Here is a 13,625-nt window from a genome sequence, read left to right as displayed (position 1 = left end):
AGCTCTGTACCCCATTTTTAATAGGGTTATTTGGTTCTCTAGAATCTAACTTCTTGAGTTCTTTGTATACATTGGATATTAGTACTCTATCAGATATAGGGTTGGTAAAGAACTTTTCCCAATTTGTTGGTTGCTGTTTTGTCCTGTTAACAGTGTCTTTTGCCTTATAGAAGCTTTGCAGCTTTATGAGGTTCCATTTGTCAATTCTTGATCTTAGAACATAAGCTAGTGGTGTTATCTTTAGGAAAATTTCCCCTGTGCCTATTTGCTCGAGGTTCTTCCCCACAAGCCAGCCTGATATAGCTATCTCCTGAGAGGCTCTGATAGTACCTGACCAATACAGATGTAGAGGCTCACAGCCATTCATTGAACTGAGTACAGGGTCCCCAATGAAGGAGTTAGAGAAAGGACCAATGGAGCTGAAGGGTTTGCAGCCCCCTAGGATGAACAACAATATGAACTAACTAATACCCTCAGAGCTCCTAGGGACTCAACCACCAACCAAGGAGAATACATGGTAGGACTGATTGTTCTGGCAGCATGTGTATAGTAGAGGATTGCAAAATCAATCATCAATGGGAGGAGAGGTCCTTTGTGGGGAGCCGTAGCTGCCACCCTATACGTATATATTGAATACCTGGTCTCCAGCCACAGCAGAGAGCATTGATAAACAAGCCCTTAGTTGGAAAAACTGTGTGCCTCCAGTTTGTGATGCAAGCTGGCATGATTTCTCATAGCCTATTATGCTTTGCCATGTAGCTGATGCTGATTGGGACCAGGGAAAGTATTTAACCCACAAGGGCTGGGGGTTGGAATGAGATAGTAAGTATGTAGAGAATATAAGAAGTAGTGAGTAAGTATGAAGAATTAGGGCTGGTGATGGGTTATGTAAGATTTAGGAGTAAGTATTTAGAATTGTGGCTGGTAATGGGATAGGAGAGAGGATGTAGATATATAAGTAAGATATAGGAATGGAAGTAAGATGTATATAAGAATAGGAGTAAGTAAGATGTAAATATAGAAATAAGATGTAAGGATAGATGTAAGATATAGAATTAGGAATAAGTATTTAACTAATAAGATGTAACTAATAAGATGTAAGTAGTAATAACTAATATGCAAGAAGAAGATATAGAAGAATATAAAAGAAGCTAGGTAGTAAGAAGAAGTAAATATGAAGGTTCCTGATTAAACTGCATGGAGAAGGGCTTGGTGTTTGCCTCCTTACTTCTAACTGGACGGGTAAGGTGGCCGACAGTCCTTGGTCCTGTGAAGGTTCTGTGCCCCAGTGTAGGGGAATGCCAGGGCCAATAAGTAGGAGAGGGTGGGGTGGCAAGCATGGGGAGGGGGGAGCCAACAGGGGTTTGTTCTTGTTTTTGTTTGTTTGTTTGTTTGTTTATTTGTTCCTGGGAGGGGAAACTTGGAAAAGAAAAATCATATGACATGTAAATAAAGAAAATATCTAATAAAAAAAAGGATGTGACTATAAAATGGTTATTGGGAAGCAGCAGGTTTATTAAATATGCCTAAGAAATGGTATTTTACAAAAAAAAAAAGAGAGTCTTACATTGCTCTGTCGATGTTTTGCTTTGGTGGTTTTAAATTACCTTTAAAATGTATACCTCGTGCCAGAGGGGCACCTCAGAGCGTTCGTGCACTTGCTGCCATCCAGAAACCCAAATTTTGTTTCTAGCATGTAATACAACCAATTTAAGCTTATCCCTGATTAGCTTACAACTAAAGAATCAGACTATGGTTAATTTATTTGGCTTTGACAATTACTGGGCATAACCCCTAATCTACTTTTCTAACTGCTAGCCCGGCTATTTCTCCGGTGATGTTCTCCAGATACTTGCTGTTTCTCCTGGCCATGTGCTCATGGTATTTTCCCTCTCATGGCCCTTCCTCTTCTCTCCTCCTCATTCTTCCTACCTTACTGCTACTCTCCAGGTAACTCAAAACCTGCCTACCTCTAATCCTTCCAATAATTGTTTGTAGCAATTTTTATTTAAACAACAGTTTTAAATTGAGAAACAACAAAAATGTTAAACAAGAGAATTCATTCATTGATTAATTTAGAGTCCCCTTACAAAATTTAGCATTACAATATATATATAGCAACAGAACAAACCTCAACAATTCCCCTAAATAAAAGTTTCAGTGTATTTGGTTTCATGTGGAGGTCCTTGATCTACTTGGACTTGAGCTTTGTATAATGAGATAAGAATGGATCGAGTTGCATTTTTCTACATGCTTACTGCCAGTTGAGACAGCACCATTTGTTGAAAATGTTATCTTTTTTCTACTGGATGGTTTTAGCTTCTTTGTCAAAGATCAAGATCATCACTGGTGTATGGGTTCATTTCTGGGTCTTCAGTTTTATTCCATTGATCCACCTGCCTGCCACTGTACCCATTCCATGCAGTTTTTATCACTATTGTTCTGTAGTACATCTTGAGGATTATGAATGGTGATTCCCCCAGTTCTTTTTATGTTTTGAGAATAGTTTTCACTATTCTGGGTTTTTTCTTATTCCAAATGTATTTGCAAATTGCTCTTCCTACCTCTATGAATTGAATGGGGACTTTGATGAAGATTGCACTCGGCAAGATGGCCATTTTTACTACATTAATCCTGCCAAGCTATTAGCATGGGAGATCTTTCCATCTTCTGAGATAGTATATTTCTTTCTTCAGGAACTTGAAACTCTTGTCATAGAGATCTTTCACTTACTTGGTTAGTGTCACACTAAGATATTTTATATTATTGGTGAGTATAACCACAATATTTATAATTAGTGGGAACAGATTCAACAAATAAAATTTTGAGTTGGGACATGCTAAGTTTGTGACATAATAGCTGGTATATAAAACAAAACTTATTAATAATGACAGCAAAAGGATTGATTATTATGGTGGTTTGAATATGCTTGGCCCAGGGAATTGCACTATTAGTAGGTGTGACCTTATTAGACGAAGTGTGTCACTCTGGAGGTGAGCAGGCTTTGAGATCTCCTCCTAGCTGCTTTGAAGACAGTCTTTCCTAATTGTCCTCAACTCCTTCTTGAGTACAATGTCATCCTGTATGCTGCCATGATTCCTGCTATGATGACAATGGACTAAACCTCTGCAACTGTAAGCCAGCACCAATTAAATGTTTGCCTTGATAAGAGTTGCCTTGGTCATGGTGTCTTTTATAACAATGGAAACATTACTTAAGACAATGATTGTGACAGTAGGCTTTGCAAGGCATTTTATTACAAAAAATATGTCATGCTTTTCAAGGAATGAATAAGACATGACAAGCTTATCATATTTAACATTTTTTATTCATTTACAATGTGCATATGTAAATTATCTGTTTAAGAACCTCATTTGCATTTTAATAATATAAAAAATATTGCCTGATCAGAATACATCTCTAATAGGAAAAAAACTATTTAGTGAATTGACTGATTATCATCATAAAGTACCCATAGAGTGGTAAATTTTTTTCCCTATTTAAATGTGGGTAAATGCCTTATACTTTTCTCTTACAGTCTTTAAGCAAAGGGCATTTTTTTCCTAGTCTCTGCAGGATATCTGTCCTGAGTAAGTTTATTCACAGACTAGATGCTGATCTGCTAGTAACTAAAACCCATTCTTAAAAGGATGAACAATATTTCCATTTGACAGTAGGAGACAAGCCTAATGATGCTCACAGCTGTGTTACTCATAGGGTCATTCTTGCCATGATTTGGCTTTTACAGGACCTTTTTTCAGCTTTCTACAGTGAAGATGAAGCTCTCTAGTCTCTTACACTTCAGCTCATGCTGACTTGACTCATTAACTGATTCCAGCTGTTCTTCCATGGCAACAGACAATTTCACATCTGCAGGGCCATTTGGATCTCACATGTGTATGGCAAAGAACTGCTTGACTGTTTTGCAATTTGAGGTTGTAGACAGAATTAGAGCCAATTAAAATGAAACATTTTGATTAACTTATAGTCTGACAACATATTTAATCTCAACAAATTTATGCTATGATCACTAAACTCTACCATTTGATAAGCATATTAAAATAAGTGGAGACTTCATACAGAGAAAGTAAACAAAAAAGTGCTAAAATTCAAAATTACACTGAGAAGGTCTTGTTAACTTTGAATGAAAAATAGGAATGATGATTTCATATTAATGAGCAAGATGACACTAGCCAGTTAAAATTCTATTTTTTAATTGACAAAATAAGGTGAAATTAGATGAATTGTAGTCATGTTTTATTTTCTAATTTTATGGTATTATAACTTCATTACATAGGAAATGGAAATGCCAACAAATCATAATTATTTAAGAAATGAGGATTTTGTAAAAAGAAATGCATTGTTTTGTAAGTGAAAATGATAGTTTTATAGATACAAGATGCTTATACTTTGTGTGTATAATGTCAAACCACAGTAGTCAAGTGATACCTGAAAAGAGAAGCTGTGGCAAAATGGCAATGAATTGTGATATTCATGGTAGTAATGTCATAAAACTGTGCTCAGTTCTTTTCATTCTATACCAGAAGAGTAAGGCACATTAGGACAGAAGATTTTTTCCTAAAATCTTTTCTTTGGAACATTTCCTTCATCAACATATTATAAATTTGAAAAATAAAGCCTTTCAAGTACTTTTGTTGAGAAGGAGCTCTACAAAACTGGTAGATTTCTCTTAGGAATACAAAGATGCCATGCTTACTTTGAACACTCTAGGCATAAGTAATCCAGGCTGATGAATCTCATCTTCAGATCTCTTTCCTCCTCTTTCCTCCTTCCACTCTTTCTGGCTATCTTTGTTCCTTTCATCCTATTCTCTTCAGTAGCAACAATGAGTGTATTTATTTAGAAAAATATTTTTTAAGGTTAAATGTTACATTTATATGGCCTTTTTTATGTCAGCCACACATTTAAAATACATTAATCATTTTGGTAAGTCACTCATTTATGCATTAATATTTAATACCAGTGATTCACATTTATGGATATACTGAACAGAACATTCTATGATACTTCTTCAGCTAATATTACCTTAGCTATTCACTGGTTAGATCTTTAAAACACCCTGTTTCCATTCTATGTAGACAAGATTATAGTATTTTCCATCCCTGGAGATGTCTAGTGTTCTCTGTTTGATGTATTGTAAGGAGACATACCATGGACTACAAAAGATAGAAACAACACATTTGCTTTCATTACTGATGTGAGAATTTTCATAAAGTCAAGAAACACTATTGAGTTGTAAATGTTGAATTATTAATTGAAGATAGAAATATTGTTATTCTGTATAAGAGAAAAATTTGTCATATCCAGTGAATTGAGGTTTCCTCTAATTTTTTAAGGGAGTGAGTACATATTAGGGAATATGGGAAATGTGGAAATGTTTTTTTGGACATGGGTGATGTGTATATGGAACAACTGAGTTTTCTACATTTTTCTATATGCTTCTTCTAAACAAGCTGCTGCTAAACATTAAAGGTCTTTAGAAAATATACTACCCATTGTGTGTTTTTATATTTGGAAACAAAAATAAGAGGTTGCTCTTGATTATCAGAGAAACACACACACACACACACACACATCATGTGTAACTGGACATTTTTAACTGAAAGTCTTTGTTCAAATTCAAGATTTTTGTGTTCTAACATAATCACAAGAGACAGAAGGAAACTTTTTATAAACCCATAATTTTCTATCCTTTGATTTCCTTCTCAAAATAGTAGATACATTTAAATAAGAGAAAATGAAATTATGGGCACATTTGTCTAACAATTATGAGGAAATATAAGATATCACATATATTTTGGAATGCATTTTAAACAATTTTCAAAGACAAGTAGCACAAATGAAATAAAAAAATAAAAGATAAATAATCTATTTGGACTCATGATTTTAAAAACAATCTTCTTTTAAATTAAAGAAACATCTATCTAATAGTAAGGAAAACTCCATTCAATAATTTGTACACTGGAAATAGATCTTATATCACTAAAAGCAGTGCACTCAGGGAGATCTGTACAGAAAGATGCACAAATGTGTTGTACAGTATGAGGAAAGCACTTGCAGTTTGCAAATTTTGTTTAAATCTAGCAAGGAACAAACTTTATCTTTTTAATTTCTTTGCTTGGTTTTAAAAATATCTCATCCAAATGACATTTGTCTATCTGTATCAAGAATCATTTGTTAGACCACTCCTGGATATCAATCAAAACTATATTTAAGGCACATCATTTATGTCTGTAATGATACTCGAGGCAGACAATAATTTATTATGACTTGTGACAATGAGGAAGGTCTTCTATTTTGGATTTGGTCCTCAGCTTAAGATGCTCTTTTGAAGGCTCTGCATCTTTATGTGCTCTAGGAAATGGACACAGTCCCTTGGGTGAACTCTTTTCAAAGTCTTAAAATCATTTTCATTGTAATGAATTCACAAATAAAATCATCATATATCTAGATTAAGGCAGCCACTTAAAGAAACCCATGCCCAGTCCCAAACTCTATACATCTCAACAAGCCTCTACAAAGTTTTAATAACCAATAGGAATCCAGAGAGTGTCATTCCCTGTTTTACAGTTTCATAATCAATTACATTTTTATGTATCTATGATGAGAGAGAGAGAAAGAGAGGGAGAGAAGGAGGGAGGGAAGGATAGAAATAGAGAAAACACTAAGAAATAATCAGCTCTATGTTTTATTGTACAAGTCATGTATCTTTTGGTCCAAATTCTACCCTCATATATACCGTTACTACCCTTTAAAAATCTCCTTTATAAACATTTTATTCTTCCCACACATACAGTTGCTTATATTTATATTTACATACACTACAGGCAAATAGGATTTGCATCTGACAAAGAAATGTATTTTTTTTTCTCTTTGAGTTTTGGTGACCTCCCTTAAAAATTCAACATTCTAAGTCCATAACAGTATGTACCAAGTTGGTGACTTCATTTTCTAAAAAGATGAATAGATGCATATCCCTGTCAGATTTTCATTATCTATTCATCTACTGATGGGATCCGAATTGGTTCCATTTCCTTGCTTATAGTAAGATATGCAAATATTTCTTTGGAAGGATATGAAGTTCTCTGAGTATATGCATAATTAGAAAAGATGAACTAAGAACTTGAGACAGTTTTCAAAACAGAAATACAAATTTCCATTAGCTACTTTAAAAGCGTTCAGCATCCTTGGAGAAATGGAAATTAAATCAACATTGAAATGCTATATTGCACAGTCAAAATGACTATCATTAAAGTGTCTGACAATAAGTCTTGTTGAAGATGTGGTGGGGAAGCCCTTTCTTCATTTTGGTAATGGTATATATGATAAAGCAATTCATCAAGTCAGTTTGAATTTTAGTGTACATATCAAAAAAATAATAAGGCTTCTTTTTTCATTAATTGTTGATATAACTATATTATTATCTCAAAATAGAAAAAAAAACTAGGAATGGGTGTTTGAAAGTACTACCAATATCAATTTCCAGGTTAGAACCCTCCGGTTGCTGGTTTATTGTCATATAAACACATCACTGGTTCATATTTCCATCATGATCCATGAAGCACAGATTGAACTGATCTGTCCTGCCTTTTCTGTAATTATGGTCTAAAATCACCTAAGTTACAAACCCAAAGAAACATTTCTTGTAGCTGCTTCCCCACAGTATTGTAAAATTGCTGATATAAGGCTAACCATGCTCTTTCTGGTTTCCACACTCTATTGAATGTCTGGAATACTAAATTCTGAATAGAAAGAATGGAAATGTTTTTGTCAATTTGACATGTTTCCACTATTAAAATTCTGATAAGTTTCCTTCAACCTCAGTAATGAGTAATTTTTATTTAACTTTTTATTTATTCTTTGTGAATTTCATATCAATTGCACCCCAATCCCCCACTCATCTCCCTCTCTCTTAGTGTACAACCTCTGGCTTTGCAACTTCCCCCATTAAAAAAAGAAAGAAAAAGAAAAAGAAAAAAAAAGCCTCATTGTGAAATCTGTAATGTGTCACATTGTGTAATATGCCCACAGTATAACCATTTCTCTATACTTCTTTATTTGCAAATGTTCACTGAAATGACTTCTGATTCAAGGCATCTGATCCTGCTACATTATCAATACTGCATACTCACCAGTACTGCTCAGATTTTCTGTTGTTAACATGTGTCATTGAGATCCTGCAGCTCTGGATCTGTAGGACTTGATCTTTCACATATCCCAGTAGTTTACTGATGGGGTAGATGTTGAGGTGAGTCAAGTTAAAGCCCTGGATCTGGACCTATGTGGTAGTTGAGCTGCTCAATCCACCAGCTATTTCACACTCACACAACCAGGCCAAGCTGTCTAGCACTGCTCAGAGAAGTTCCCCCAATGCTACAGCTGGAAGAGGAAGAACCAAATCTCCTATTCTCATGCCCCCAAGGACTTCCCACTGGTGCTCACACCAGCAGAGCAAACTTTATTGTGTTGCCTAGGTGAGACACAGGGCACTGTTTCCCGAGTGCTGTTCTGAAAGTGTCTGAGGCAGCTCTCCCACTCTTACCCTCTCAGGGCAGGTTACCTCCTACTAAAGCCTTTTCTACTATGTAGTCCAGGCAAGGTACAGGGCCAGCTCTTCCAAGTGTTGCAGCTGGTGAGTAGTAATGGTAGTTCTCTGCTCTCATGGCCTTGGGGCCAGCTCTCCCCCTGCCATATGTGGGGAGTTATAAGGGTTAGGGAAAGGCATCTGTCCCTACCCATGCCATCTCATAGCAGAGAAGTGGCAGGGCCAGTTCTTCTATACTCAGGCCCTTAAGGCCAGCTCTTTACTGCAACCCCTGCCATGAGTGCTTCCTCTACTGTACTTCCCAGGGGAAGAGCAGGGCCCCACTCTCCCAAACTTACAGCCTCAACCCAGGCAACCAGGGCCAGCCCCACTGTGCTTCTTGGGAAGGTAAAGGAGTGATTTCCAGAGTGCTGCAACTGGAAAGGGGCATAGAACAGCTCTCCTGAGCTTTTGATTTTATGGCCAGCTGTCCCAGGATGCCCTGGTGATGGATGGGGCCAGTTATCCACAGCAGATCAGAGAGAGATATCTGTCTGGCCTTTGATGGTTACAGACCCTCACTGCTGTAGGTCCATGGACACAGACATGACCCTCAGAGGGAACTCGGGTAAGGGCATTTCCATGGCCTTAGGTGGCATCACTCACTACTCACATTAGGCTGCTTTTCATTACTCTCTAGTCTCTAGTTTATCCTCTTCATTGTGCATACATCCTTCTGCATCTCTTTCTTTACTACTTACTTGCTTGTCTTTGTGGTGCCCAGAGCCCCTAAGTTTCTGGGTTCCTCTACGGATTACTATGTTCTGCAGGTACCAGATGGTGTCATGCTACATGTTTCACAGCATAGTCTGCCCACCTGGGCCACATAGTGTTGGTCTTGGTCTTTACTTTGTCTGAGTGGAGCATGGCTAGAGGTCCTGAGCATTTTTGTATTTGTTTTTGCTCATTTCAAACACCTTTTTAAGTTATTTTGTTTAGATATCAGAAAAGGTATAAAATAGGAATGTACTATAGATGTATGAGCTTATTAGCAACATATTTTGTTGAAAAATTTTAATCCATCAATATGGCTGCCTTGGCAAGGGATCACATCCAAAGACCTTCTAGGTTTATGTGATCTCCCTCTAATATAGACATGCCTTTAATTCCAGGAGACAGAAATAAGTAGATCTTTGAGTTCAAGATCAGCCCTGGTTTAGAACAAGTTTCAGAGAGAGAGAAAAGCTAGTTTCAGTCATGATAGTATATGCCTTTAATCCCAGCACTCAGGAGACATAGGCACTCAGATATCTGAGTTCTCATCAGTCATTTTGATTGAGTCTGTGAGTTTAGAGGCAGTTTAGTGGAGTGAAGTTCATGGAGTGCAAAGTCAAATTTTACAGCAAGGTTTTATAAACGGGTTGTACAGAGAACAATTTAGACACAGGTAAAGAAAGAATGAGCCAGATAATGAGAAATAGCCAGAGATTAGAACTGGTTTCTAGAGTCCTCCAAACCCTTTGGCTTGTAAAATTTTTCCTCTTCTTCTCCTGTGCAGTTTCCAGAGCTCCTAAGCAAGTAGCCCAATGGAGACCTCCAATTGGTCACTCTCTCTCCACTTTGATTCTCTATATATACTTCTATTTGCTGCTGAAGAAAACCTCTCTGATGGCGACTAGACAAGACACCAACCTGTGAGTATAGCACAGTATCATTAGTAACCCATTTCATTGTTTTGTCATTATCATTGTTGTTTCTGTTTACAGTTCAGTTCTTACCTAGGTATCTCAGTTATGTGGTCTCTGTTTTCTGGCCAATCAAGCAGTGTAGGGAATGGGCTTGCTTTCATGATGTGAACATAAAATTAAATTTGACATTGGTTGGTTACTTCCTCAAGTTCTGTACCATCTATGCCACAGAATAACTTGTAGGCAGAATTTGACAAGGGAGGTTTATGAATGGGCCTTTGAAAATGGCCAATGATATGACTAATTAAGAATGTTATCAATGATTATTTTATTAGTGTAAATAGGATATGGTTTAAGCCAATTTTTAATATGTAATTTATTTCACTTGCATAAAAGTTTGTATTATCTACTAGTGTATATATCTATGATTATTGTCTAGTGATAAAGTTTTTTCACAATATTACAATATCTATCTTCTTGACTTTGTGACTAATGCCAATCTAAGGTGAAATAATATGCTGGTTTTGTAGAAACATAATTATCATTCACCCTTCCTAGAATTATAGCTGTCTATTGATAAACACAATTATTTCTGTATAGCAAATCATATGGTTGGTTGCTGATGGAAAACTCATTCATTGCATGGAGAGAAACAGCTATAGAGTACTACAGAAACATGAGCAAATTCAATCTCTCTCACAATTCTATACATTTCTTACATTCTATAAATTCCTCTAGGTAACTTAGATAATAGTGAATTTGACATTTTTAAATAATGAACACATTTGCCTATAAAGCTATGAAAATCCATAGTATACTTCAACCAAAGTACTTCATGAGTACTCTGCAAGATAGATGTTCAGAATTGATGATTAATAATATCTAAATAAAGGTCTGAATTTTTCATAGAAAATATTCCAAAATTCTATTATCTGATAACACAGTTTATATATCTTCCCAGCTGTTAAGTATCCCCTAGTTTTGGTTTTCCTCTAATACTATAGTTTTAGATATATGTAGGACAAAAGGCACATTGTTACCTTTAAGACAACTGCTATAATTGTTCAAATACTTCACAATTTCCTCCATCACATCCTTTTGATAAGCATATCAACATGAACTAACATAATGGTTTCCTTTACTAACAAACTGCATCTATTGGGGGTTCAGGGAATACCTCTTCATCCCATTCTCTGAGTTGTTGCTCTTCTGCAGTGACAAGCTGTCTATAGGAGCAGGTTTAAGTTACTCATCCTATTACCTAGAATGGGTTTTACTTTAATTGGTTACTGAGGACAGAGAATGAAAGCCTCCACTTAGGCAAACGACTTGCATGAAATCTTTCTAGAAAGAAAATTTTGTCTATTCATAGTTACACTCTAATGCCCATAAATTGGACAGCTTGGCACAATGATATACATTGAAGCTTAAACATCATGAAAAGAAGTCAATTAGCCTAAAGATATATGGAATTATGCAGATGAAGTTGAGAAAGTAAGAAATCTATGTAGAGAAAATGGGATGAAATTAAAAAAACAGAGCTGTCATTAGAGAAAAGCCATGTAGAGAAAAGGACAGAAAGAGGTCCTATGCCTTTCAATTCTCAATGACTTTAAATATCATGAATATGAATTTATATAGTAATTACTCTGCTCACTGCTTAGAGGACCCTGAAAATTGACTCTGTCCTTGTCAACAGGTGAATCATTAATTCAACACTGTGAATTTTCTGGAAATATTTCACTTGTACCATTTTATTACTTTTATGAAGGTTATATAGAGATCCAAAATATAACCAGTCAAATGGAAAGTATTAAAACATGATTGTTTTTTTATTTACGTTTTAAGGTTAGATACTAATTAAGATCTGTGAGAGTTAGTGTTTTAAAGAAACGGATGAGTTAGTTCTTCCCTTTAAAGTTGTTTGAGCAATGTTAAGCTAGCTTATCATAGATTTCTAGCTAGTTTATTTGTGTACGTGTGTTTTGGCATGTTGGATATGTGTGTAAAGGCATGTGTGAATGTGTGTGGAAGTATGTGTCATCAAGAGAACATCCTCTAGTGCTGTTCCTAATGTAGAAACAGTGGGATACAGGTTTCAGTGGGATTCAGAGGCCACTATTAGACTATGAGTGGTGACCAGCACACCCATGATTTTTCGGGCTCTGACTACCAATGGAGTCAAGCTTGGCTTTCCATATTATTGGTTAGAATTAGACCCTACTGCATTTGTATGTGATAAACATTTTACTGATTGCACTATCATTGCTCCTGACAACAAATTTCAAGATAACCACTGGTTCTATTCCACATGAAAAAAAGCTCTGTATTAGTGTGTGTCTACCAGAGGAGAGGCCCTTGGCCCTGTGAAAGTTCTATACCCCAGTGTAGGGGAATGCCAGGGCCAGTAAGCAGGAGAGGGTGGGATGGTAAGCAGGAGGAGGGGAGGGAATAGGGGTTTGTTTTAGTTTTTTATTTTATTTTATTTTATTTATTTTTGGACAGGAACCTGGGAAAGGAGATAATGTAAATAAAGAAAACATCTAATAATAATAAAAAAACAAATGAACAATAAGTTGCATTACAGAAATAACCTGTTTCTGAGAGCTATTATTATTTAGCATGAAAGTAACTATTTTAAACAAAAATCAATGCTGTTTTTATTTCTTTTATGATATAATGAGTAATATATGTAATTTGGTCCTAGAAAATTATTTAAATTAAAAAATTTAAATATAACATGAATTTTTGAAATAAGGTATTTTAAACCTGTAAACTCTAGTTTGAGAAGTTTTATTTGCTATTTCCATCAACACATTAATATTCTGTTTGAAAACTTTTCTTTAACTTTTTATATAACATGGAAAGCAGAGATTGTCCTTCATAGTTGTTACAGTAACTGAATACTATCCTGATCACTCTTCCCACTTCTAGCTGCACAACTTCCTTAGCAATAATAGAGTATTCACCTTTGTTTTCTTGTCTCACAAACACACACACAACATATATTGGGCAATATATATACATACATATATATTGTGTGTATATATACATATACATAGTATGTATATATACATGTACATATATGCACATGTATATATACAATATGTATATACATATATAGTATATATATTGTAGTATATATAGCATACACATGTATATATATGGTATACTCATATATATGTGTATATATGCATATTATTTATAGGAGTGAAGACATTTGATATTTAATTTATCTGCTGCTCTTGTTGCATTCTTCCCCTTTTTTCTCCAATAGACCATTTTCTCTACTTTCTTTTTCTTTTCAAGAGAATTAAATCGATTATTGAGTACACATGATAATGGATGATACAGAAGCTTCATTCCCATCTGTTATTTTATCTGATACCGTT

At 35.5% G+C, this 13,625-nt stretch overlaps 1 protein-coding gene across 1 annotated transcript in view; it reads right to left on the bottom strand.

The window, feature by feature from the left end:
* Nucleotides 1-10,033: 10,033 nt before the first annotated feature.
* Nucleotides 10,034-13,625, bottom strand: part of LOC116091747 (heterogeneous nuclear ribonucleoprotein A1-like) — a 5,223-nt gene continuing 1,631 nt past the window's right edge. Inside the window, exon 2 of the mRNA XM_031373240.1 lies at nt 10,034-10,237. Within this exon, the coding sequence (XP_031229100.1) occupies nt 10,034-10,237 (204 nt within the window). The remainder of the gene's footprint in view (nt 10,238-13,625) is intronic.

Source organism: Mastomys coucha, unplaced genomic scaffold, assembly GCF_008632895.1.
Source record: "Mastomys coucha isolate ucsf_1 unplaced genomic scaffold, UCSF_Mcou_1 pScaffold15, whole genome shotgun sequence".
Lineage (NCBI taxonomy): Eukaryota > Metazoa > Chordata > Mammalia > Rodentia > Muridae > Mastomys > Mastomys coucha.
The sequence above is the reverse complement of the archived record's forward strand: the minus strand, read 5'-3'. Positions and strand labels throughout refer to the sequence as shown.